The sequence below is a fragment of the Lissotriton helveticus genome, chromosome 7 (genome assembly GCF_964261635.1).
Source record: "Lissotriton helveticus chromosome 7, aLisHel1.1, whole genome shotgun sequence".
In the NCBI taxonomy this organism is placed as follows: domain Eukaryota; kingdom Metazoa; phylum Chordata; class Amphibia; order Caudata; family Salamandridae; genus Lissotriton; species Lissotriton helveticus.
The window spans coordinates 111040305-111064932 of NC_136068.1; the positions used below are offsets into that span (position 1 = coordinate 111040305).

The following is a 24628-nucleotide window of genomic DNA, read 5'->3' on the forward strand; positions in this document are numbered from 1 at the left end:
GGGGAAGACACCAGATGGCGATGGAACGAAAAAGGTCACCTTGGAAGACATCATGAAGGCGCTGACGGCCGTACAGACAATGGTAGGGACAATATCCACAGATGTTTCTCTGCTACGGGCGGACTTTCACAAGATGACCGAAAGGATCAAGGAGGTGGAAATAGTCACGAAATCCTTGGTAGAAGACACATCTGAGTTGCAGAGAGCAATGGCGCGGATTGAAACGGAAAACAAACACCTGAAAAAGAAGCTGGATGACCAGGAAAGGCGGTCGAGACGGAACAACGTACGGATTCTTGGGATTCCGGAAACAGAAGGTACGCAAGCCATGGATCTGTACATAGAGGATTTAATCACAACCAAATTGTAGCCCAAAGGACTGTCTACTTTCTTCTCAGTCGAAAGGGCCCATAGGGTCCCAGGTGGCAAACCTAAACCGGGAGCAGCCCCGAGACCGGTGCTTGCTAGACTGTTCAACTTTAGGGACAGGAACGCTGTCCTTCAGGCGGCGAGAACTTCTCACCCGGTCCGTATACTGAACTCGACTCTTGCTTTCTTTCCTGATTACACGGCAGAAGTGGCCCGGCGCAGGAAGAGCTTTGTAGAGGTCAAAAAAGCATTGAGGGAGCGTGAATTACCTTATTCCATGTTGTTTCCGGCCCGCCTCCGAGTACTAGCAGACAATAAAACGTGGTTCTTCGACACACCAGAGGCGGCGCATGACTGGCTGGAGGGCTGGCGACCGACAGGAACGCGTCGACGTACCAACAAGACTCAACGGAACCATTAGGAAGAAGCTCACGAAGGATCTCAGGAATCTGAGCGAGAGGATCTGAACTGCGCACCCCGGCTAGTACTAGACGAACATGAACAGAGACAAGACCTTTGATTTCCCGACCTACTGAACAAGATGCAGTATTAACAGTTGGACATTGTGCTGGCTCTGGATTCAGGACTGGGGCGAGCCTGAAGGGGCGTAGAGGGCTGCTGCCTTACGGACCTTTTACCCCAACAAGCAAGTACTATGGGTTGGGTTGGGGAGAAGCACTCTGCTAAGTTGGGGTGGGGGGCGGTTCTTTGTCCGTTGAGCAGGGAGGCAGGGAGGGGGGTTGGTTGGGAGGAACTGGGTTTTGTTTTTCAGTTTGTGTTTATTAAAGCAGACAGTGCAGGACTACATATACTAGGAGCACGAAGGACGGGCAGTCAAATCGAACGTAGGTCGGGAGAATCACTCCCCCATTTTCACCACCACACTGATGGCACACAACCCACAAGCGGACCTCCACGGTGAGGTTTCACAGGACTCCCTAGTAGCCCCCCTGCGAGTACTAACGTGGAATGTTAGGGGATTAGGTGATAAAATTAAGAGGGGACTGGTCCTGCAGGCCATAAAACGCTATAATCCTGCGATAATCCTGCTGCAAGAGACGCACCTTACGGGGAAGGCATGCCAAGCGCTAGATAGGAGAGGATACAAAACGGCGGTGCATTCAGAGTTCACGTCCGGCTCCAGGGGAACTGGCATTCTGGTTAAAAAAACGCACCGTTTCTGATATTACAGACTAAGATGGACGACCAGGGGCGCTTCGCTGCGATGCAGGGCCAATGGGAGGGCCGACTCTTCAATATAGTATCGGTGTACATTCCACCTGCTCTGCATTCCATAGCGCTGCCTGTACTGGGAGAATTTGTTCTAGCCTTGCCACAGGGAGATCTAATTATAGGGGGAGACTTTAACACAACGATAGATGCGTCACGGGATAGATTCCCCACTAGAAAGCAGAGCTTCCTCGAGGCAATGGGACTGATAGATGTCTGGAGGCATATGTACCCCATGACTAATCAGTACACTTTTCACTCCACGGTACATAACAGTCTATCGCGGATAGAACATTTCCTGCTCTTGAGAAACCGACTACAAAACGTAGAAAGTGTAGACACCAAGCCTAGGGGTATATCAGATCACTCCCCGGTATTATTGACGCTGGCATGCCAGGAGAAAACCCGCAAGAGAATATATCCTATTTATCCCAACTATTTTAAGATCCCACGTATAAAGAAAGAAGTTAAGGTGGCTACTAGGCAATACTTTGAGGAGAACACATCCTCTGTGGAGTCACCCTCGGTACTTTGGGAGGCATATAAAGCAGTTCGCCGGGGTCGGGCTATAGCATCCATAACTGGATATAAGCGATCGCAGCAGCAGGAATTGTCGACATTGGAGTTGGCCCTGCACGCGGCGAATATTACACATATGGCAGACCCTACACCAGACACAGCGCACGCCCTACAGATATGTCAACAGCAACACGAAGAGCACCTGAGGAAACAAACGATAGATAGTATTACAACAACCATGCATAGAATATACGAGGTGGGGGACAAAGCAGGGAAATTACTGGCCTGGCTGGACAAGAAAGGGGGCAGCACCAAGGGAATACAATCCCTACGCACAAGGGAGGGAACATTGCATTCACGCCCCCAGGAGATAATACACACACTCGCAGAATACTTTAGGGTAGTTTATACTCCGGAGCAGGAAGTATCGGAGGTAGCTGCGTTGGAAACATTAAGCCACATAAACACCCTGACACTGACGCATGAAGCTAGCATGGAGTTAGAGGCCGACCTCACAGCTGATGAAAAACAACTGGCCATAGGGGCGATACAATCAGGGAAGGCAATGGGCCCTAATGGAATCCCCATTGAATGGTACAAGATAATGTCTGATACCCTAAGTACACATTTGTTAGCAATCTTTAATGACAGTCTGGCGACTGCGGAACTCCCATTGGACCAACGTACCGCGACAATCGTAGCAATTACAAAGCCCGGCAAACCCCCTTAGAAATGCACATCGTGTCGCCCTATTTCACTGCTAAATGCAGAAGCTAAAATACTAGCAAAATTGTTAGCCAGCAGGTTGATGACGCACCTCCCACAGCTGATCCATCCAGATCAGTCAAGTTTTATGCCCAACAGAAAGACCTCCCTCAATCTCAGGCGAGTCCATGGGGTGTTGGTACGAGCATCGTCATTAACAGACCCGGCGGTAATACTGTAATTGGATGCCAAAATAGCATTTGACATGGTGGAATGGGAATATCTTTTCACGGTACTGTCCAGAATGGGGTTTGGCCCCAAATTTAGGGCTTGGATAAGGCTTTTATATACTAACCCAATGGCACAGGTGACAGCTAACGGGCACTTATCGCACATGGTGCCATTAGCCAGAGGGACACGTCAGGGTTGTCCCCTGTCACCCTTGTTGTTTTCATTAGTCCTGGAACCTCTGGCTACCCTAATCCGAGCAACCCCCTTATTGAAGGGTATCAGTTGGAAGGAGGGATGGGAGGATCGCCTCTCGCTTTATGCCGACGACATGTTGGTGTATTTGACGGACCCCGAAACTGGAATCCCTGAACTTCTGACACTTTGTGACATTCACGGGAAAGCGTCAGGATACACCATAAATTGGACTAAGTCAGTGTTATATGTCCTGAAGGGTCCGGTGCCTATGCTTCCAATTGACTACCCACTAATATTAGCGGAAAACTCTTTTAAATATTTAGGTATATATATCACCAAACTCGCGGCCGAATTTTTAGAAAAAAATTTGATGCCACCATTAGACCGACTGAGATGGGATGTGACCCACTGGGCGTCTTTGCCCCTACCCCTGCTGGGCAGAGCAGCACTATATAAGATGATGGCACTGCCCAGATTTCTTTATGCACTTGATAACACTCCGTACCCGGTTCCGCTAAGATTTTTTAAACAGGTGGCAGCCCTAGTAACGAACCTGTTGTGGGGGAATCGCCCAGCCCGTATTGCACAAATTAAATTAAACAAGAGCTGGTATGACGGGGGGATTGCGTTGCCTAATTTACAGTAATATTACTGGGCGGCACACTTGAAAACCCTCAATCACTGGATTCATGCACCCCAAGACGACCCAGCGTATAGGGCAAATAGGGCACAACTAGGCTCAAACAACATGCTTGCAGTGCTCTACAATAGGAAACTGGCCACAAGACTGATAGGACCCACGAAACACTCTGTCACACTCTGGTACACGGCGCAAGCGAGACTGGGATGGAAGGAAACTATAACCAAACTCACCCCGCTGTGGGATGCCAGGCCGTTGGGTCAATTGAGAAACAGTAGGGGCAATATCGGCATATCCACGGTGGGAGACCTCTGGGACAAGGGAACAGTAATTCCCTTTACGCAACTTCAACAGCAATATGACCTGGGTTCAACTGAAGCGTATAGATATGCACAGATTAGACATGCTTTACTAACGGCACTACCAGAGGGTACCGAGGTCCCGGAGGCCTCTCCCACTGGAGGATCGGCTCCTAACTGAGTATATGCAACACAGTGCTACATCACTCACATACTACTTAACAATCTATCGGATCCGACACTGAAACTACGTGAAAAATGGGTAGAGGAGGTGGGCGCATTAGACGATACGGAATGGTTAGAGGCCCTGGCGTCCCCTAAGGAAGTGGGCATCTCCGCTAAATTTAGACTAGTACAGCTTAAAATCCTACACCGCATTTACTACACCAGGACCACTTTATATAAGCTTCAGCGCACGCAGCATCCCTTCTGTCTCCGTGGATGCGGGCAGGAGGGTACCCTATTTCATACTTTATGGGAATGTCCAGTGATAACTGAATTTTGGCGGCAGGTAATGCGCACGATCTCGCAACACTAAAATTGTCCCTCTTGCCTGAACCACGGAAATGTCTCCTTAATGTATGGGACCCGAATTACCTAATTTGCCACGGACAAATATGGGGAACACTAGGAATGATGATTGCTAAGAGAGACATTGCAAAAAATGGGGCGCAGCGGATAGACCTACATTGTCAGCTTGGTGCAAACATGTGGACTTGATAATGATTCCGGAACGTTCAGTATATGCTAACAGGGGGAGTCCACGCAGGTGGAATCAGATATGGACTCCTTGGAACGTTTTTAGAGGGGAAATATGTGAACCATTGCCTGAGGGGGACATTGATAGTTCGGACGAAGAGACGGAAGAGGTTTAAACTGGGTCGGGAGGGGGCATTGTCAATGACCTATGTCGAGATATATTACTGCCACTATGCGTATTACATGTTCTACTAAGTATAGAGACATGATTGTAACGTTTCATATTACTGAAAGTAATTCTGCCATTGTAACTGCCTTGTTTTGTAATACAAAATGTTTTTTAAAAAAAATATATATATATATATATGGACACGAGATTTTAGCTGGTCCCAAGCCTCTGTATCGGCGGGCTCACGGCAGGGGTAGCCACCCCCTTTAACATGTACACACTCAACCAGCGTGTTCCTCCCTTCAGTCGTGGAAAAAGAACAACACAGGAGCCATGGCCTCTGTTCTTGGTGCAGTTTATTTCAGACACAACGTCCTACGCATTTCGGAGTAAACTACTCCTTCATCACGGGCAAAATTTGTGTATTTCAGTGTAGTTAATAAAGTAAAGTAGTATGTCACGTGATAAAAACATAAACAAAATACTTCGCCTACAATCATTTTGCATTAGGTGATTTACGTAAATATTTTCGTAGATATCTTACACACCAAGTATTATATATAATGATGGCAAGAGCAGTGTTCTAATGTATTTGTTAAAATTAAAGTGGCTCATGACCAAAATCACAAAAGCACAGAAACAATTCCGTTTACGGTTTCAACGTTGCTCATGACAAAACAGCGCTTATCTTTAACATTACTAAGCATTTCACAGTATTGTCCGCATACATTATAAATTAACGGTTGCTCAAAGTTTGTAAAAATGTAAAACAAAACTCTGTAACTACCAGATTCGAACCTCTGGTCTCAAAAGACAGCGTACGTGTGACCTCGCCCTGTCACTTTGTCTATTGAGCTATGTAAATGACCATGCTCGACGAGTGAAATAATAGAAGGTATCATATTCACTCAGTAATGCGCTTTCAAAGTTAATAATGCCCCAGTGGGCAAAAACAATCTTATTACTCTCTATTTTGACAACCATTATCAGACAATCCTGTTTAGCTCAAAATACAGCCCAAGTGGGCTGCTCATGTATATACACGGTATAAAGTTCATCCTGACAAATTCAAGATTGGTCAGCCAGACTTATTGCCCCAGTGGGCTATTGCATTCTTGATTGCCAGCCTCGTCCATCATCATTCATTTTGGCATGTATATCTGTAACACCTAAGACAATAATAAAGGCAAAGACCTATTAAAATCTTCATAATCCAAAAAGACGTTTTACGAAGAAAACACACAAAATTCTAAAAACAACTAGCAGAAGGTTGTTAGCAGCAATGTTCTTTAAACAGTTATATTTACAATTTAGTATAGATGCACTGACAGTTCGAGAGGATACGCCGCGGGCCGTCTGTTCCGATTATATTCTCGTAGCACGTCATTGGCAGCTTATCAAGGACTGCACATACGTCGCTTTACGTCTAGTGTACCTAGGATACCAATACATACTCTTGGGACAATCCGTTTATGAAATCTATGTGAACCACCCGACGGCCCCTCATACTTCGTGATATCTTTATTCTCGTCTTGGAATACCTGTACTAGTATCTGATCCATTATATTGGCCAGATTCTCCTGACTCAACTTGACTGCATTATTGAAAGACTAATCGCCCATTGCAACCGCCCTGACGAAGCTCCCGTGGTTGGGGAGCGAAACGCGTTGGCTGTCTTGTGCACTTTAAGAATAAGAAAATAAAAAGAAAAAATATTTTTTGAACAAACTTTGGTTCCGTTGATTGACTTTGAACTTGGTGCTGCCTCCATTATTTTTTAAAATCTTCTGTCTGGGATTCCAGTGGGACCGAACCACAGCAGGTCCTGGAGGTTGACAGCACAACTATATATAATATTTCAAGGGACTTTGGAAATTTGAGGTGCTTGCTAGTTGATCCGCTGTGGGACATTTCTCTTTGAAATTTAGTATAGATGCACTGACAGTTCCTCGTCCATATTCAACCCATGGGGCACCTTGGTGTTGAATCTAATGATAAATTTGGACTCCAATAAGAGATGTTAGAAATCTACAAATAGGTGATATTGAGACATTACATACGGTGCATGAACTGGCAGGAGTGGAGGGGATAATTGATGACCCTGTCCTCAATGCAGCTAGAAGTGATTTGACGCTAGATCTGATGGCTGCTACTTCATTTAAACCGAAATCGGTTTTTCTACCCCAAGTAAACTGTGAAGCAATTAATTGTTTTGAAAAGGGAATGATTAATGAGCTGAAAAGACTCAAATCACACAAAATGTTTACTAGAAATAATTTGACTGAAAATCAACGTAAAGCTCTGAATGATCTAGAATCTATTGCTGCTAACAACCTTCTGCTAGTTGTTTTTAGAATTTTGTGTGTTTTCTTCGTAAAACGTCTTTTTGGATTATGAAGATTTTAATAGGTCTTTGCCTATATTATTGTCTTAGGTGTTACAGATATACATGCCAAAATGAATGATGATGGACGAGGCTGGCAATCAAGAATGCAATAGCCCACTGGGGCAATAAGTCTGGCTGACCAATCTTGAATTTGTCAGGATGAACTTTATACCGTGTATATACATGAGCAGTCCACTTGGGCTGTATTTTGAGCTAAACAGGATTGTCTGATAATGGTTGTCAAAATAGAGAGTAATAAGATTGTTTTTGCCCACTGGGGCATTATTAACTTTGAAAGCGCATTACTGAGTGAATATGATACCTTCTATTATTTCACTCGTCGAGCATGGTCATTTACATAGCTCAATAGACAAAGTGACAGGGCGAGGTCACACGTACGCTGTCTTTTGAGACCAGAGGTTCGAATCTGGTAGTTACAGAGTTTTGTTTTTTATTTTTACAAACTTTGAGCAACCGTTAATTTATAATGTATGCGGACAATACTGTGAAATGCTTAGTAATGTTAAAGATAAGCGCTGTTTTGTCATGAGCAACGTTGAAACCATAAACGGAATTGTTTCTGTGATTTTGTGATTTTGGTCATGAGCCACTTTAATTTTAACAAATACATTAGAACACTGCTCTTGCCATCATTATATATAATACTTGGTATGTAAGATATCTACGAAAATATTTACGTAAATCACCTAATGCAAAATGATTGTAGGCGAAGTATTTTGTTTATGTTTTTATCACGTGACATACTGCTTTACTTTATTAACTACACTGAAATGCACACATTTTGCCCGTGATGAAGGAGTAGTTTACTCCGAAACGCGTAGGACGTTGTGTCTGAAATAAACTGCACCACGAACAGAGGCCACGGCTCCTGTGTTGTTCTTTTTCCACGACTGAAGGGAGGAACACGCTGGTTGAGTGTGTACATATATATATATATATATATATATATATATAGATATATATATATATATATATATATATATATATATATATATATATACATATATATATTTTAATGAATTAGTTGATGTACATTTAGGATAATGTGCTGTAATATTTCTTTTTTATTAATGCTAAGTCCAAAATAAATATTTCCAATGATTTTACATGAATGTTTTATATTAATATATGTGTAATAATTTATTTGAAGATTAATTAATTACAATAATTTTCCATATACTTTTCCATAAGGGGATCTCAAACACTGTAACAGAGGTCCCCACCTATGTGCAAAACGTTATGAGCAGTAACACTACATTTGTAAATCCTTGTGTACAAGGCTCCACCAGGGCCTACTGCTGACATGTATGTCTGTACCTTGGAGTAACTTTAAATTCAGAAATGGTGACAAAATTGTAACTTACCAACAGGTGCTCTTGATCTACACAAGTGCATTTATATGTATAAATTAACTTTTGTGAGTAAAGTTGATTCCTAGGCTCTAGATAGTGAAGTATGAGCACAAAAACAGTGTTACAACCTATATTCAAGGGTCATGTGCCATTTGCTTTTGCCAAGTTTTTCTGGTGATCAAATGCTTCTTCACATCTTTTAAGGGGACTGAACCTATGGTGTCCTGGTACTTCAGATGAAATGTTCTGAAACATCCATATAATGCTTGCTGAACTGCTCTATAAAAGGGGCTGTGTTGTCAAATTAACCTTATGGAGCCCCCGTGCAAGTACTGTGAAGAGAGGCTCCACCTCACACCCCTCCCATCCAAGCATTATGCACATGGAATGCCTCAGCTCACTACTATCACATGACCAGACAGACAGCGCCTTCTCATTGGTGCTGTGCTGGGAGTTCCTGGGTGTCAGGCAACAGCGGTTTCTTGTTGCATTGAAAGAGAAAGATGTTGCAGCAAAAAAAGGTCACTACTGCTGCATCCGCGACTACATCCACAAATTCTTATGGACCTGTTTAGGTGCAGCCCCCATATGGACATGTCATAGTTCAGGTGGCTTTCGAGGACCATTATAAGCCTCCTGTGAACCAAATTACAAACATTTCCTATTGCTTCATGGCAAACAGGATAGTTGTGAGTCTATAGTTGCATTCCATGGCCAGTTTCATTAAATCACAAGCATGTACACCCTCCTAAAAAGTGAAGCCATGATTTATTCTCAAGTCATCCAGGCTTCTCAGTAGAACAAGCTGTGGATGTCTCATCTTCTGATACCAAAGATGCCACTCTCTCATAACTCACAAGTGGTCTGAAGTAAGAGAAGAACACTTTGAATCCAGATTGGCTGATGTGACTGCAGTCACCAGAGAGACAGATGAAGGGCACATAAGGATATGCCCCCAAATTAGTTCCATATTATTCCTTTGCCTGCAGCCCAACAAAAGGAAAAAATAAAATCCATCCTTGGCAAAGCCAACCATTAATGAAAGTAGCTGGTCAGTGTGCAGGGTATTGACCTGAGACACACAGCTAAAACATCTACAGAGCAAAAAGTACACATCAACATGAAGAGCACAGAAGAAACACCAATGACATGGGTGAAGATGTCTCCACTAAGACAATCCGCTTTGAACGACCACTTGGCAGGCACAGTTACACCTGACTTACCAGATCAAAGAAAATGTATTGACCCCTACTGCTCTCATGGGCAATGCCACTTCTATGAAAGTTATGTCACATAAACAGGGAAACAGATGGAACACTGCGGCCTTAACCACGTGTATTCCAATTACTCAAGCTAAACCACATGTGCCTTAACAACACATATGCCTTAACGATACATATACATGGTTAAGGCAATGGGTGGTCTAGCTGTGGGCCACTTAGGATGGAAGCAGGAAGAGATCCCAGTGAAGTAAGTGGGGCTGGCCTGTAGTTTTCTGGGCTGGGTGTAGTTTTCTGGGCCAGGGGGTCGGTGTAGATTTCTGGGCTGGGGTGGGTTGGGGATAGTTTTCTGGGCTGGAGGTGGGCCAGGTTTCTGGGTTGGGGGCCAGGGTAGATTTCTGGGCGGAGGGTGGGTTGGTTGTAGTTTTCTGGGTTGAGGTAGGGTAGTGGTAGTTTCTGGGCTGGGGGTTGGTTTAGTTTTTTGGGCTGGGGTGGATCGGAGTAGTTTTCTGGGCTAGGGGTTGGGGTAGTTTTATGGGGTGGGCTGGGTAGTTTTCTGGGCTGGGGTTGGGTCTGGGTAGATTTCTGGGCTGGAAGGGGAGAGGTAGTTTTCTGGGCTGGGGTGGGTTGGTTGTAGTTTTCTGGGTTGAGGTAGGGTAGTGGTAGTTTCTGGGCTGGGGGTTGGTTTAGTTTTTTGGGCTGGGGTGGATCGGAGTAGTTTTCTGGGCTAGGGGTTGGGGTAGTTTTATGGGGTGGGCTGGGTAGTTTTCTGGGCTGGGGTTGGGTCTGGGTAGATTTCTGGGCCGGGGGTGGGTTTGGGGTAGTTTTCTGGGCTGGGGGTGGGTCGGTAGTTTTCTGGGTTGGGGTCGTGGGTAGTTTTCTGGGCTGGTGGTTGGGTAGTTTTCTGGGCTGGGTCGGGGGTTCTTTCTGGGCTTGGGTGGGTTGGGTTTGTTTTCTGAGTTAGGGGTATTTTTCTGCGCTGTGGGGTTGGGTTAGCTTTCAGGGCTGGGGCGTGGGTCGGGGTAGTTTTCTGAGCTGGGGGTGGGTCAGAGGTAGTTTTCTGGGATGGGGTGTTTTTAGGGCTTAGGGGAGGATGGGGTAGTTTTCAGGGCTGGGGGTTGACTGTAGTTTTCTTACCTGGGGGTTCGGGCTAGTTTTTCGGGCTGGGGGGGGGGGGTTCGGGCTACTTTTTATGGGCTGAAGGGTGTCAGGATAGTTTTTAGGGCTGGGGGGCCTCCGTGGTAGTTTTCAGGACTGGGGGGGTCAGAGTAGTTTTCAGGGCTGGGAGGGTTATTGTAGTTTTCTGGGCTGGGGGGTCAGATTAGTTTTCAGGGCTGGGGGAGGGTTGGGCAGTTTTTTTAATTAGGGGTTATAGTATTAGGATTCACGACGGGGGGCAATAGGTAGTTGGGGTAGTTTTTTGGGCTTAGGGGAGGGTGGGGTAGTCTTTAGGACTGGGGGTCGGGTAGGTTTTTAAAATAGGGTTTGCCTAAGGGCAGTGGAAGGGGTTGTGTTAGTTGTAGGGACAGCGCAAGGGGGTTGGAGGGGGTCGAATTAGTGTCTAAAGGTTAGGGACAGTGTGGGGTTTGGGAGGGGGTAGGGGTAATTGGACTCAGGGTAGGGTGGGGGGGTGGGAGAGGGAGTTTGTAGCTAAAGACGAGGGAGGGGTCACGATGTTAGCCACACATACCCCTTTACCATTCATACCTTTACCACAAGATTACGTGGTAAAGGCATAAGTGGTAAAGAAATGCGTGGTTAAGACACATTTGTGGTTTAGGTTGCATGGAAGAGGCCCGCATGGTTTATCCAGTCGTGCCTCTATCATACAACCCATGAAAAGTGCCTATGACTTGCTCAATCCCCCTAACCCCCGCCTTGGTGCCAATGCTGAAACACATCTAAGTTTACTTCAATATGGCACTCAGCTTTGAATCAATCACTAATGCTGTGCACAAGAACAACACAGTTCATGTCCTTTCATAGCAAAGAAAGAAAAAGGAACAATGCTTAGTGGCAGAACCACAAAAGCTGTACATCTCATCTATTTTGCACTGTGTGCTTAAACATGAAAATGAACTCGAATTTCAAACACTATTCCTAGGTGATGGGTGCTTTAAAATGAAAACCATCAAACCCCACACCCCCCTCTACTGCTGTATATCTTTCAACATAAAACAATTGAGCATGCTAGTATCCAAAAGGACAAAGGTCCTCTCTGAAATCACAGAGCACAAGCTAAAAGAAACACCAAAAGTGACATGCCCCTCACTAAAGTGTGCTAATAATTCAGAGTGCCACAACATGACCACACTAGTTGACCTTGTGACCAGAATTGATGGGTTACAATGGTTCTTCAAGATAGCACCAGCTCCTGTTAGACGAGGTATGTTTGGACATGGCTATACAAAGGCCTATGTTTTTGGCATGTCAAGTGCAACTAATATGTTTCACACATGCATCTGAGATGTACATCTGGCCCTAACAGAATCCCTACAACCTCAGTTAACATCTTAGTACAGGTAATAAGAGAATAGCAACACAGTGAAGAACATGTTTCTACATTAAGTACACATTCTGACATTAAAATCTTTGTTTTCTGGTTCATAGCCTATACCGTAACCACCAGCCCAAACAAAGTTGTAAACACCTAAGATGCTGTTTGTTTCCTAGCTCAGATGTTTTCTGAGCATGGTGACATTCAGTGGGCATTTCATCAAGAACCTGACATTTCTTAGAGCCATGCCACAACCTGCTTAAGACAATGTGAATTTGGGATTGGCCCAAAGAACACAGTTAATCCCTTAAGGCCATGAAAGAAAAGCCATCGGCAGGCACCACAACAGGGTACTATGAGGAACAAAGTCACAGAACTGACTGTTGGCATGAGTCCCGCAGGCCCTCAAGCTGTCCTCTTCTAGATTCTAGAGTTCAGAGAATGGGCACTCAAAGCAACACAGCAGGGCAATCGTTCGGTTGGAAGAGAGTCAACAAATGTCCAACATGGCTATCACCACTTCTTCTCTACTCATATTGGTACAAGTTTAACCCCTTTGGGGCTGATGACGAGCTCAGCTCGTCATGAGCGTAACCTGCCGTACGCTCATGACGAGCTAAGCTCATCATGTAACGCGGTAATTTTAAAATTGCCGCGTACAGCGGGAAAATGCACCGCATCCATGCGGTTAAGAAGCTACCAGCCATAAACCATGGTTCTCCTGTTCCAAGCATCATCCTAGAAACCACCTTCTAGGATTGAGAAGTGGAACCTCCAGCATCAAGAAAACTTGTTTCAATGATCTACAACCTAGTGGCCGAATGCGGTGCATCACTTTTCAATGCCAGATATTCAAGGCACTGTCAATTGCAACACAAGTCCATTGAAAAGTATGGTTTCCCCACAACAGCAGTAAAGTCGAAACCCCAGCTATCTTGTCAACCAAGCATTAGAACCTAGAGATCTGCCTGCCCTGTTCATTACAGAGGATTTCCCAACCACTCACTAAGTGAGGATCCGTCATGATTACACATTACTCCAACTATACTGATGCCAAGATTGGCCAGACTTATTTACAACAAGGGGTGGTGATGGACAGAGTCTCTGAATTAAGCAGAGTACTCTCACCCAGTCAAGAGATCAGGGCTAGATCCAACACCATTTTTTAGCTCATTGCACCATCCCAGTTTCAGAACCTGGCTGTATGCAAATTAGTCTGTCCCTGGCCCAGTGCATCATGGGAACAGGGCAGACCAGACTACAAAAGCCAATTCTTACACTGGGAAGGAAACAAGCTTCCGGGGACCGGTTTCTGGCATTTCAGCCGTCTTCGGCCCGGCTTGCTTGAATCCTGATGGTGCAATGAGCAAGGGACTCACATCTGAGTATACCCTTCCACGCTTAGGGTGGACAAAATTATTTACAACAAGGGGTGGTGATGGACAGAGTCTCTGAATTAAGCAGAGTACTCTCACCCAGTCAAGAGATCAGGGCTAGATCCAACACCATTTTTTAGCTCATTGCACCATCCCAGTTTCAGAACCTGGCTGTATGCAAATTAGTCTGTCCCTGGCCCAGTGCATCATGGGAACAGGGCAGACCAGACTACAAAAGCCAATTCTTACACTGGGAAGGAAACAAGCTTCCGGGGACCGGTTTCTGGCATTTCAGCCGTCTTCGGCCCGGCTTGCTTGAATCCTGATGGTGCAATGAGCAAGGGACTCACATCTGAGTATACCCTTCCACGCTTAGGGTGGACAAAATTATTTACAACAAGGGGTGGTGATGGACAGAGTCTCTGAATTAAGCAGAGTACTCTCACCCAGTCAAGAGATCAGGGCTAGATCCAACACCGTTTTTTAGCTCATTGCACCATCCCAGTTTCAGAACCTGGCTGTATGCAAATTAGTCTGTCCCTGGCCCAGTGCATCATGGGAACAGGGCAGACCAGACTACAAAAGCCAATTCTTACACTGGGAAGGAAACAAGCTTCCGGGGACCGGTTTCTGGCATTTCAGCCGTCTTCGGCCCGGCTTGCTTGAATCCTGATGGTGCAATGAGCAAGGGACTCACATCTGAGTATACCCTTCCACGCTTAGGGTGGACAAAATTATTTACAACAAGGGGTGGTGATGGACAGAGTCTCTGAATTAAGCAGAGTACTCTCACCCAGTCAAGAGATCAGGGCTAGATCCAACACCGTTTTTTAGCTCATTGCACCATCCCAGTTTCAGAACCTGGCTGTATGCAAATTAGTCTGTCCCTGGCCCAGTGCATCATGGGAACAGGGCAGACCAGACTACAAAAGCCAATTCTTACACTGGGAAGGAAACAAGCTTCCGGGGACCGGTTTCTGGCATTTCAGCTGTCTTCGGCCCGGCTTGCTTGAATCCTGATGGTGCAATGAGCAAGGGACTCACATCTGAGTATACCCTTCCACGCTTAGGGTGGACAAAATTATTTACAACAAGGGGTGGTGATGGACAGAGTCTCTGAATTAAGCAGAGTACTCTCACCCAGTCAAGAGATCAGGGCTAGATCCAACACCGTTTTTTAGCTCATTGCACCATCCCAGTTTCAGAACCTGGCTGTATGCAAATTAGTCTGTCCCTGGCCCAGTGCATCATGGGAACAGGGCAGACCAGACTACAAAAGCCAATTCTTACACTGGGAAGGAAACAAGCTTCCGGGGACCGGTTTCTGGCATTTCAGCCGTCTTCGGCCCGGCTTGCTTGAATCCTGATGGTGCAATGAGCAAGGGACTCACATCTGAGTATACCCTTCCACGCTTAGGGTGGACAAAATTATTTACAACAAGGGGTGGTGATGGACAGAGTCTCTGAATTAAGCAGAGTACTCTCACCCAGTCAAGAGATCAGGGCTAGATCCAACACCGTTTTTTAGCTCATTGCACCATCCCAGTTTCAGAACCTGGCTGTATGCAAATTAGTCTGTCCCTGGCCCAGTGCATCATGGGAACAGGGCAGACCAGACTACAAAAGCCAATTCTTACACTGGGAAGGAAACAAGCTTCCGGGGACCGGTTTCTGGCATTTCAGCCGTCTTCGGCCCGGCTTGCTTGAATCCTGATGGTGCAATGAGCAAGGGACTCACATCTGAGTATACCCTTCCACGCTTAGGGTGGACAAAATTATTTACAACAAGGGGTGGTGATGGACAGAGTCTCTGAATTAAGCAGAGTACTCTCACCCAGTCAAGAGATCAGGGCTAGATCCAACACCGTTTTTTAGCTCATTGCACCATCCCAGTTTCAGAACCTGGCTGTATGCAAATTAGTCTGTCCCTGGCCCAGTGCATCATGGGAACAGGGCAGACCAGACTACAAAAGCCAATTCTTACACTGGGAAGGAAACAAGCTTCCGGGGACCGGTTTCTGGCATTTCAGCCGTCTTCGGCCCGGCTTGCTTGAATCCTGATGGTGCAATGAGCAAGGGACTCACAAGTGAGATAAATAACGGTGATGGATCAAGCCCTGATCTTTGGACTGGGTAAGAGTGGTCTGCTTAATTCAGACACTCTGTTCATCACCACCCCCTTTGCTGAATCAAGATTGGCCAGACAACCTCAGCTGATGAAGCCATTACCTAAGCTGACAGGGGCCACATTTTTGCATCTTTACTTAATTTATGAGACGGGTTCCAGTTGGTAGGCATTGGTTCCCATTTTTAGACATCAGACCCTATTTTCTGTCGTCAGAAGTTCACCCAGATCAAAAAAGAGACAGGTATAAAAGGAAGAAAAAATAAGAAGTGAAAGATAGGAAAACAGTGGCAAAGGGTGAAAGCAAGGATGAAAACTAACATGCAAAAGTGAGATAAAAGACTGGAGATGCAGGGTATTAGAAGAAAGAGGCATAGAAGGAATACAGAAAACCCAGTCTTGGTAATCTGTAGTAAGGCTTATAGGTCCATTATCAACAATTGCTAAATTAGCATGAGCTTCGCTGCCATGAACCTGCTTTTGCACACAACACTGCAAGCATCTATTTCGCAAGACTTTATTTGTGCCCCTTTACACATGAGAACTGTCTGCCTTGCAGGTTCTTTGCTGTTCTCTGAGGTTTAGTCTGAACACGATGTTCAAGGTTAAACAACAATGCCCCTTGTTATTCTGTTCTGATCTGTCCCTCTCACCTAGACATAACAGGCTACACACAGCTGCACCTCTGGAAATTGTGTACTTTATTTATTGCAACCACAACCTGTTTTTGCACACACAGAGAGACACCTTTCCAGAGAGAAGACCCGTAATTGTCCTGCGATGTGAACATTGCATCTAGGCCTTGAGGTATGGGCTTCTGCTGACAAAGCCCTGAGGTCTTCTGTTTTATAATAAACTTTATCTTGTCACGGGGAGGGTGGTTTGGTCGTTCTGTCCTTTTCCATTGTTTTCCATAACATGACATCCCCATTTGTATTCTATGGAATTGTAACAATGCTGACTATATTGTGTTTATGCATTCTGCTGCTAGTATTGACTCGTGTACTGCACCATAGAGCGCGCTAGTTGAAATAAACATTTTAAACTATACTGCATCTCTAATTACTCGCAGTGTGGACAAGTAAGAGTGTCTGCCTCCCGCGATTCCCAAGATAGCATTACATGTTCTGGGTTGTCTAATCATTCGTAGTTTCGCTGTAGACAGAGAACGAATGAGACACTATAGCTAGTCGGTAAGGGATTTTGGGTACAGATGTGGTAGGTTGGTACACCTCCTATTCACTGAGGTCCTGTTTCCTGTGCATAGTTCTGTGTACATGCAGAATCCCCTCAACAAATCTTTAATCCTGACATTCAGCAGAAGTGGCTGTAGGCTTGTAAGAAAAATGTTGGGTTCCTACACTTATTGTTTTCCAAATTAGCAACAGTGTATAGGGTTGTAAGTTTGTAGAATTGCTGAAGTTCCTTGGAATAAACTACTTCACTGCCATACACTGGTGTCCATAAGTAAATAGCAAAGTAGTATGCTTTCTAAATGATGCAGGGGCCGTAGGCAAAAATCATAGTTGACTATCAACAAATTCCAAAGGAAAATAGGAACATACACCATATGACGATGAGCTGCAACATAGACTGCATGAGCATGAACCGCATTATGACTGACCCTATCCCACCCTGGGTTCCCAATCTTGCGAATTCCAAACAAATACACACAGTTTTGACAACAACAGGACCAGTCAAAAGCACAACTCCATGAGTCAAATCTGCAAGTTGGTGACTTCGCTTTGGTGCGCGATCCCACCTTGGAAACAAATTACTGATACTCTGTAAACTGATGCCAGGTTTTGCCTTGGCAAGAAAGGGGACACTAGCCACTGCTCAGAGAAATGGAGAATAACTGATTCACAAAGGGCCCTTGCACTCGTGGGGGAGTCTCTGTACTCGGGGTGGAATCTCCACCATGAGAATTATTATTGGGGAGATTCTGCCCCAAATGCAGATAGTAGATCAAACAATCCATCAATCAATCAGGGGTTTTAAAGCACACTACTCATCCTTGAGGGTCTCAAGGCACTGGGGGGAGATTGCGAGAAGTTCCGAAGGTCATTCAGAGAGCTAGGTCTTGACGATTTTTCTGAATTGGTCCCCCATGACTGTGGGACCTCCGCCAAGAGTGTGGAGGCCGTTTGTGAATCAGGCCCAAAGTTTCAGGAAATCTGACATTTTTCAAAAGGCGGCACAACAGAAACCTAGACATCGTACTCAACTCATCCCTCACCATGGATCGGCAGGTCAATGCCGTCGACTCCGGCTGCTTCAATACCCTCCGCACCCTATGCAAGTTCTTCAAATATATCCCCCCTGAGTCAAGAAAGACAGTCAACGATGCTCTCATCACCAGCAGACTGTACTATGGAAATACAATATATGCCTGCATAAACAAGCCCCTACTCCTCAAACTCCAGACGATACAGAACAGCGCCGCCAGACTCATCCTCGGCATCCCTTGGCACAAACACATCAGCCAACACCTACGAAGGCTCCACTGGCTACCCATGGAGAAAAGAGTCACCTTCAAACTCCTCACCCACGCCAACAAATGCCTACTCAACACTGGAACCAAATACCTCAACGACAGAATAAACTTCCACGTACCCAAAAGAAACCTCCAATTATCCAACCTCGCACTGGCCGGACCCCAAGCATCCACAGAGCCAGAGCAGGCAAAAGATCCTTCTTGCACACTGCGGCCAAAACCTGGAACGAGCTCCCGGCAGACATCAGACGTGCCCCCTCCCTGAACACCTTCAGGAAGACTCTCAAGACCTGGCCCTTCTGCTGAACAGAGCTGTGGAGCCCCCCCTCTCCCATAGTGCCTTGGGACCCTCACGGGTGACTAGAGTGCTTACAATCCCCTGATTGATTGATTGAACTACCTTCCCTGCCACCCATTCCCCCCAGCGTGACTCAGGCCATGGGATTTCAGAAACCAGAATGGACAGCCAGATGCCCAATTGCACCAAGTGATGAAGCCTTGGGAAGCATCTCATATTTCGTGAGAAAAAATACATTCTTGAGAACCCTTCCATTCTATCGAGGTCTGTGGGTCTCAGTCTTGACATCATCCATGGCCGTGGACAACAGTGCCCAGAGACTAATGGACTTGAGTCCCACAGCATCAGCCCCACAATAGGGCACAGAACCACTTCAAGTCAAATTGTAGGGAAGTGATGTCGATGACGTGTTTGATTACCTAGTTGCTCCCATCTCCTGCAACTTTCTTCCTCCCCCTCATGTTCATCATTGATGAAATCAGCAGTAACAAAAAGAAGTCCACCGCCACCACCAAAATATCAGTGTAGTGATCGATACACATCCGCGTTGCCTCTGTGTCTTTTATTCTGACTGCTGAGCATCTCCTCATCTTGGGAACACTTCAGGAGACTGAGGCCCTGATTTTGATTCCCACAGAGGGGTAGGAAATTATTATCACAACCGACACAATCTGATACACCAGGTGTAGCATTAAATCAGGTACAATAATTGTCAACATTTATCTGAGCATACCGTGCTTAATTTGGTACTTTCTGCACCAAAATCCGAATGTTCCAGTCTTTACCGTGAACTTTCTCTGGTATATGTGAAGAGGTTTGAGCTGTCAGATTGTACCTGCGAACAATTGTGGGGGTAACTACTGAGTATGGTAATCTCAAATCATTTTATAATTGGAATTCTTGCCCAAAAAGGGGTTTGTGCAGGGGTTGGAAATATCCCGATTTCCTGTACCAGGGTCTAATGGGCCTCTGGTGGCCTTGAAGATCTGCATGAGGTTGGAAGAAGAGGTGGAAATCGAACAGAATTCGGCAGAACAGAATATAGGAGAGTATATAGGGGATGTATGACATTACAACGCATGCTTTTACCACGCATGCCTTTACAACGCGGTATTTACAACGAATACCTTTACAACGCATAGTGCTTTGGGGCGCTGGATAGTGAATAGTTTAATTTACTATTCCAACTCCAGTCCCCGTGGATAGTAGGTAAGGTGTTGGATAGTAAATTAAATCTATTCCCTATCCTAGAGCGCCCCCCAGCGCAATGCGTTGTAATGGTTTGCGTTGTAAAAGTTGCATCATAAAGGCACTGCGTGGTAAAAGTTGCGTTGTAAAGGATGTTTCCCGTATATAGGAGTGCCTATGTCTTTCACTCACCCACCTTTTTATCCCTCTTTTCTGTCAGCTGCATCTTTCTCTTCTCACTATTCTCTTTCCCTATCTCCTTCTTTTCTCCCTTTTTTCTCTCTTCCACTTCTCGCTTTTCCCCCTTTCTCTGGTTTTCATTTTCCCTTTCTATTTCCCTCCTCTCCCACACATCTTTCCTCCGTTCCCTTTTCCTTTCCTCGTTTCCTTCTCCTGGTCCCTTGTTCCCACTCCCCTGTCCCTTATCTCCCTTTTTCTCGCTTATGCCTTATTTCTCTCGCTGTGATTGTACCAGAGCACAGTGACAGGAGAAGAGACAAGTCACCTTGCCCTCTCAAAAACAATAAAGTAACATTGCAAGTTTGTAGTTACATCTCTGTAGCTGTCACTCTCCTGGATGGGGAAGGCAAGGGCCCTTTGTTATGCCCCTCTTGCATAGGGCAGTGTATGATGAGCATAGGAGTTAATGTTGACTTAGTACAGCAAGGTGAAGGCAGCATCTTAACTTGAAATGTTCGTGACACTACTTTTTATAGTGATGGCACTGTCAACATATTGCTCAATCTTAATTCTCATTCAACTTCATTTTTTGTTAGGATATATATGTGTGTGTGTGTGTGTGTGTGTGTGTGTGTGTGTGTGTGTGTATGTGTGTGTGTGTGTGTGTGTGTGTGTGTAAAGACAGTTTCTATAATGTACTATATTCCGCATTTCCTTTTAATACTCATTGACTACTGACTGTCAGCCTTGTCTATTCCTATCATATTTTACTTGTGCTGGGGAAATTGAATATGTCAGTTGTGCTAAGTAAACATCTATTCACAAGCTGCTGTCTAGCTCTGTTTGGCTACTCCCTAAAGATGACGTGTCAACACATTGTACAGAGAGTGTCAGTTCTGCTGGAGGCTACCTGCTATGTAAATTCAATTCTGAAATGATATCTGCTTAAAACATCTGGCAGCATTAATGAGTCCTTGAGCATCATCGAATCTCTGCACTGACGTCCCGTGTCAAGTGCCTAGTTCTTCTCTAGTCAGAGTGTTAAAAGCTTTGTAGGGTTTGCAAATGATCAATGGAATTACTGTTTCTTCAGTGTTGCCAAGTGGATACCCATAGATCTGTGTACTGCACGCCCCAATCCATCATGGCTGCCAATTAAATCGGATGCCTATAGATTTCTGTCTCAGTATTCGAGTCTCCATGCGTGAATGCTGCTTGTTCAAGTTGGGACTAAAAGTTAATTTTTCAATCCTGATGTCTCAATTTCTAGGGGGCCTATTATGATGTCGGGCGGACTATGTCGGCCCGTCACTGCATCGGAGCACGGGACCGACCGGCGATGTTGTGGCGGTCCCGCCATTCAAATTAGGATGTGCCCGCCACACTGGCAGGCGCATCCTGCATTTTTGACATTGCGGCGGGCGGTGCTGTAAACAGCACCCACCGCAATGTAAAAAAAGCATGTTGTGCATTTGCATGCACAACGTGACAGGCACTGCATGGTGCCTGCCACCTTGAGCATGTAAATGTAGGGGGTATCATAGGTACCCCCATGTGCACCCCCCACCCCTCCAACACACTTGGGGCCAGCAACGGGCCCCCAAAAGCAAGAACCGCCTGCCATGGAAAGGCTGTTCTCCGCCTGCATCATAATATGGATGGCGGTGTCTTGCAGACACCACCACCATATTATGCCCCTTTTCCGCCCGGTCGACGAGTCGACCGGCAGGAAAGCGGCGGATGGTCTTTCCGTCCGCCGCGGACCCCCCCAGCCATACTAATATGGTGGGGGGGTCAATCAGACATGGATGACGGGCGGATTGCCCCCTGCCGGGCCAGCGGTGGCTACCGCCGGCCCGGCGGAAGCAATCCGCCCGCCATCATAATGGGCCCCCTAATATCCATACATACATTGTGAAGGTCAAAGATATCTCAGCTCAACAGATAATCAATAGCCCTCTTGTGGTGAGTTGACTATTTTGAGTTTATTCCGTTATTAAGACTTCATGCAAAAATGGTTGCTAACTTTTATCTTCAATCTCGTGTGGCCATCTAGGTATCACGAGGGCTGCTGCCTCCAAACAAGCTTCCACTGGCCGCGAATCTTATGCTAGTCAACATTTGCATTATAGCCTTGCTGTCACCATCATAGTCTAGTATTCAAAACCTCAGTGAGTGCATTTGCAAATACACAGTGGGCTACAAGACCTTTCCTCGGTCTCACAAAGATGGCACCAAGGATCCACGCAGAACAGGAAGATGAAAATGTGTCTCAAAGGCGGCCCACAAAGAAAAAGCAAAGCATACCGCCTTGATGGCTTGAAACCGGATGTATGACGTTACAACGCAGGCTATTACAACGCCTGCCTTTACAACGCGGTTTTTACATCGCAATCCATTACAACGCATAGTGCTTTTGGGTGTTGGATAGTGAATAGTTTAATTTACTGTTCCAACTCCAGTCCCCGTGGACACTAGGGAAGGTTATTGGATAGTAAATTAACCTATTCCCTATCCTAGAGCGCCCCTCAGCGCAATGCGTTGTAATGGTTTGCGTTGTAATGACCGTGTTGTAATGGTAGTGCGTTGTAAAAGTTTCATTGTAAAGGTTGTTTACCCTTGAAACCACTACAATATTGGTGTTAAAAACTGAAGTATACACATGGATGTTCTAAAGAAGCACTGCTAATTAATATTAAGTCAATTAACTCAATTATATGTTTCTACTCATGCATATGTTGGTAATCGTTGAGAAGAAAATAAAGGATCCAACAGTTTGCTGTTATGGTTTGCACTTTATACTATTTTGACTGCATGTATATGAGATGTGATTTGAGTTCACTCTTCATTTTCCATTAGGAAGTTCAAATTCACACATACATCTCATCTATCTAAACAACTCCCATGTACAAAGTTTTTAATGATCCTGTGGTCTGGTACCAACCACAAAGAGCACCAGGAACTGCACACACACACACACACACACACACACACAACCACACACAACCACACACACACACACACACACACACTCACTCACTCACTCACTCAAAATCACACATGAAAAGCACAGACTCAGCTATACATTTAGCATGGGTTGTTAACAGTCCCATCTGGTTTTAGAAGAAATATCACTTACCACGTCAATGAGTTGAGCGATGGAGAGCCCAAAGCGGACCAGGACAACGTCGGTGGTGTTGGCGACGGGCCTGGACCACTTGTTGTATCCAAAGAAGAGTTTCTTGAGCAGCCTCTCCTCCGCATGGGCGCGCATCTGTACATCACAGTAGGCTGGAGAGTTACAGAAAAGAGTGCATTACTTAACAAGCAACAACTGGGAGGTTTCACCTCACTACAAGACCTGATCTAGAACCTACTCTCTGCTCCATGACTACAATTAGAGAGTACGCCTGGGTGAGTAAGGGTTCTGGTCCTGAGAAAAGCATCTTCCAACAGACAACTTTCTTCTCCACCCCACCCCCTTTATTTTTATTAGTTCCAATGCATACATTCCAAAGATGTTTAGGGTATGGATTTCCTATGCCCATATCGCATAAGACAATATGCTTATTAGGTAATGGTAAAATAGGAATGGACATCGGCCGACCCTCTGCACTTTGAGAACAAGAGAATAATGTATGTTAGACCTGTGTCTGCTCGTTAGACCGTATGGTCTCTAAGAATGTGCCCAAAGCTTACAACAGCATACTCGGTTCAGTTCAAATAACTTTATTAGATTCAAAAGAATCATAAAAGTATACTAATAAAATTGTCAAATGTCAAATATCATACATTCAAATCACAAATGGTATTTCACAGATCATAATCACAATTCCAAAATTCACGGACAATAAACACTAAAAACTACACATTGATGGGGTAGATCGTTAAATAGTCCTGGTTATACTCTTCCCACACTGACCCCCATGGTCACCAAAAAAGTCTAAAGTGCAGTGCATTAAAATAAATTTCTCATCTCCAGATCACTAATATTATTTCATATTCATACAATAGGATCATAGAAAAAAATACACAATGTACAAAATATCATGTTAAAAAGACGTAAAATCAATAAAAAGGTTCATAATTCATAATGATTCCTAATCAAAAGTGCAGATTTAATAAAACTAAGCATAGAGCAACATATAGCAGCAGTTGACAATGATCTCATGTACTCAAAGCCTTCCATATATGTACAAGGTCTAATATCCCTCAAAAGGGGTTTGATAAAACGATCTCTTGGGGCTTTGTAAAGTGAACAGAAGAGTACAAAGTGCACTGTGCATTGTGTGGCTACATTATTACATGGGCAAGGTGGCAGCCTCTCACACCAACCCCCTTGCTTAGGAAAAGCAGCCAAGAAGTACAATATTTTCAACCGAAATCTGCTCAAATAGAAACGCCATTGTATGTGTGTGGTAAAAGACAAATA

The 24628-nt window shown here is 45.1% G+C and overlaps 1 protein-coding gene across 1 annotated transcript in view; it reads right to left on the reverse strand.

Moving 5' to 3' along the window:
- The window catches only part of CHRNA4 (cholinergic receptor nicotinic alpha 4 subunit), a 218063-nt gene extending 194585 nt beyond the window's left edge, over window positions 1-23478 (reverse strand). Inside the window, exon 1 of the mRNA XM_078651639.1 lies at window positions 23336-23478. Within this exon, the coding sequence (XP_078507765.1) occupies window positions 23336-23470 (135 nt within the window). The 5' untranslated portion in view covers window positions 23471-23478. The remainder of the gene's footprint in view (window positions 1-23335) is intronic.
- Between the last annotated feature and the right edge of the window lie 1150 nt (window positions 23479-24628).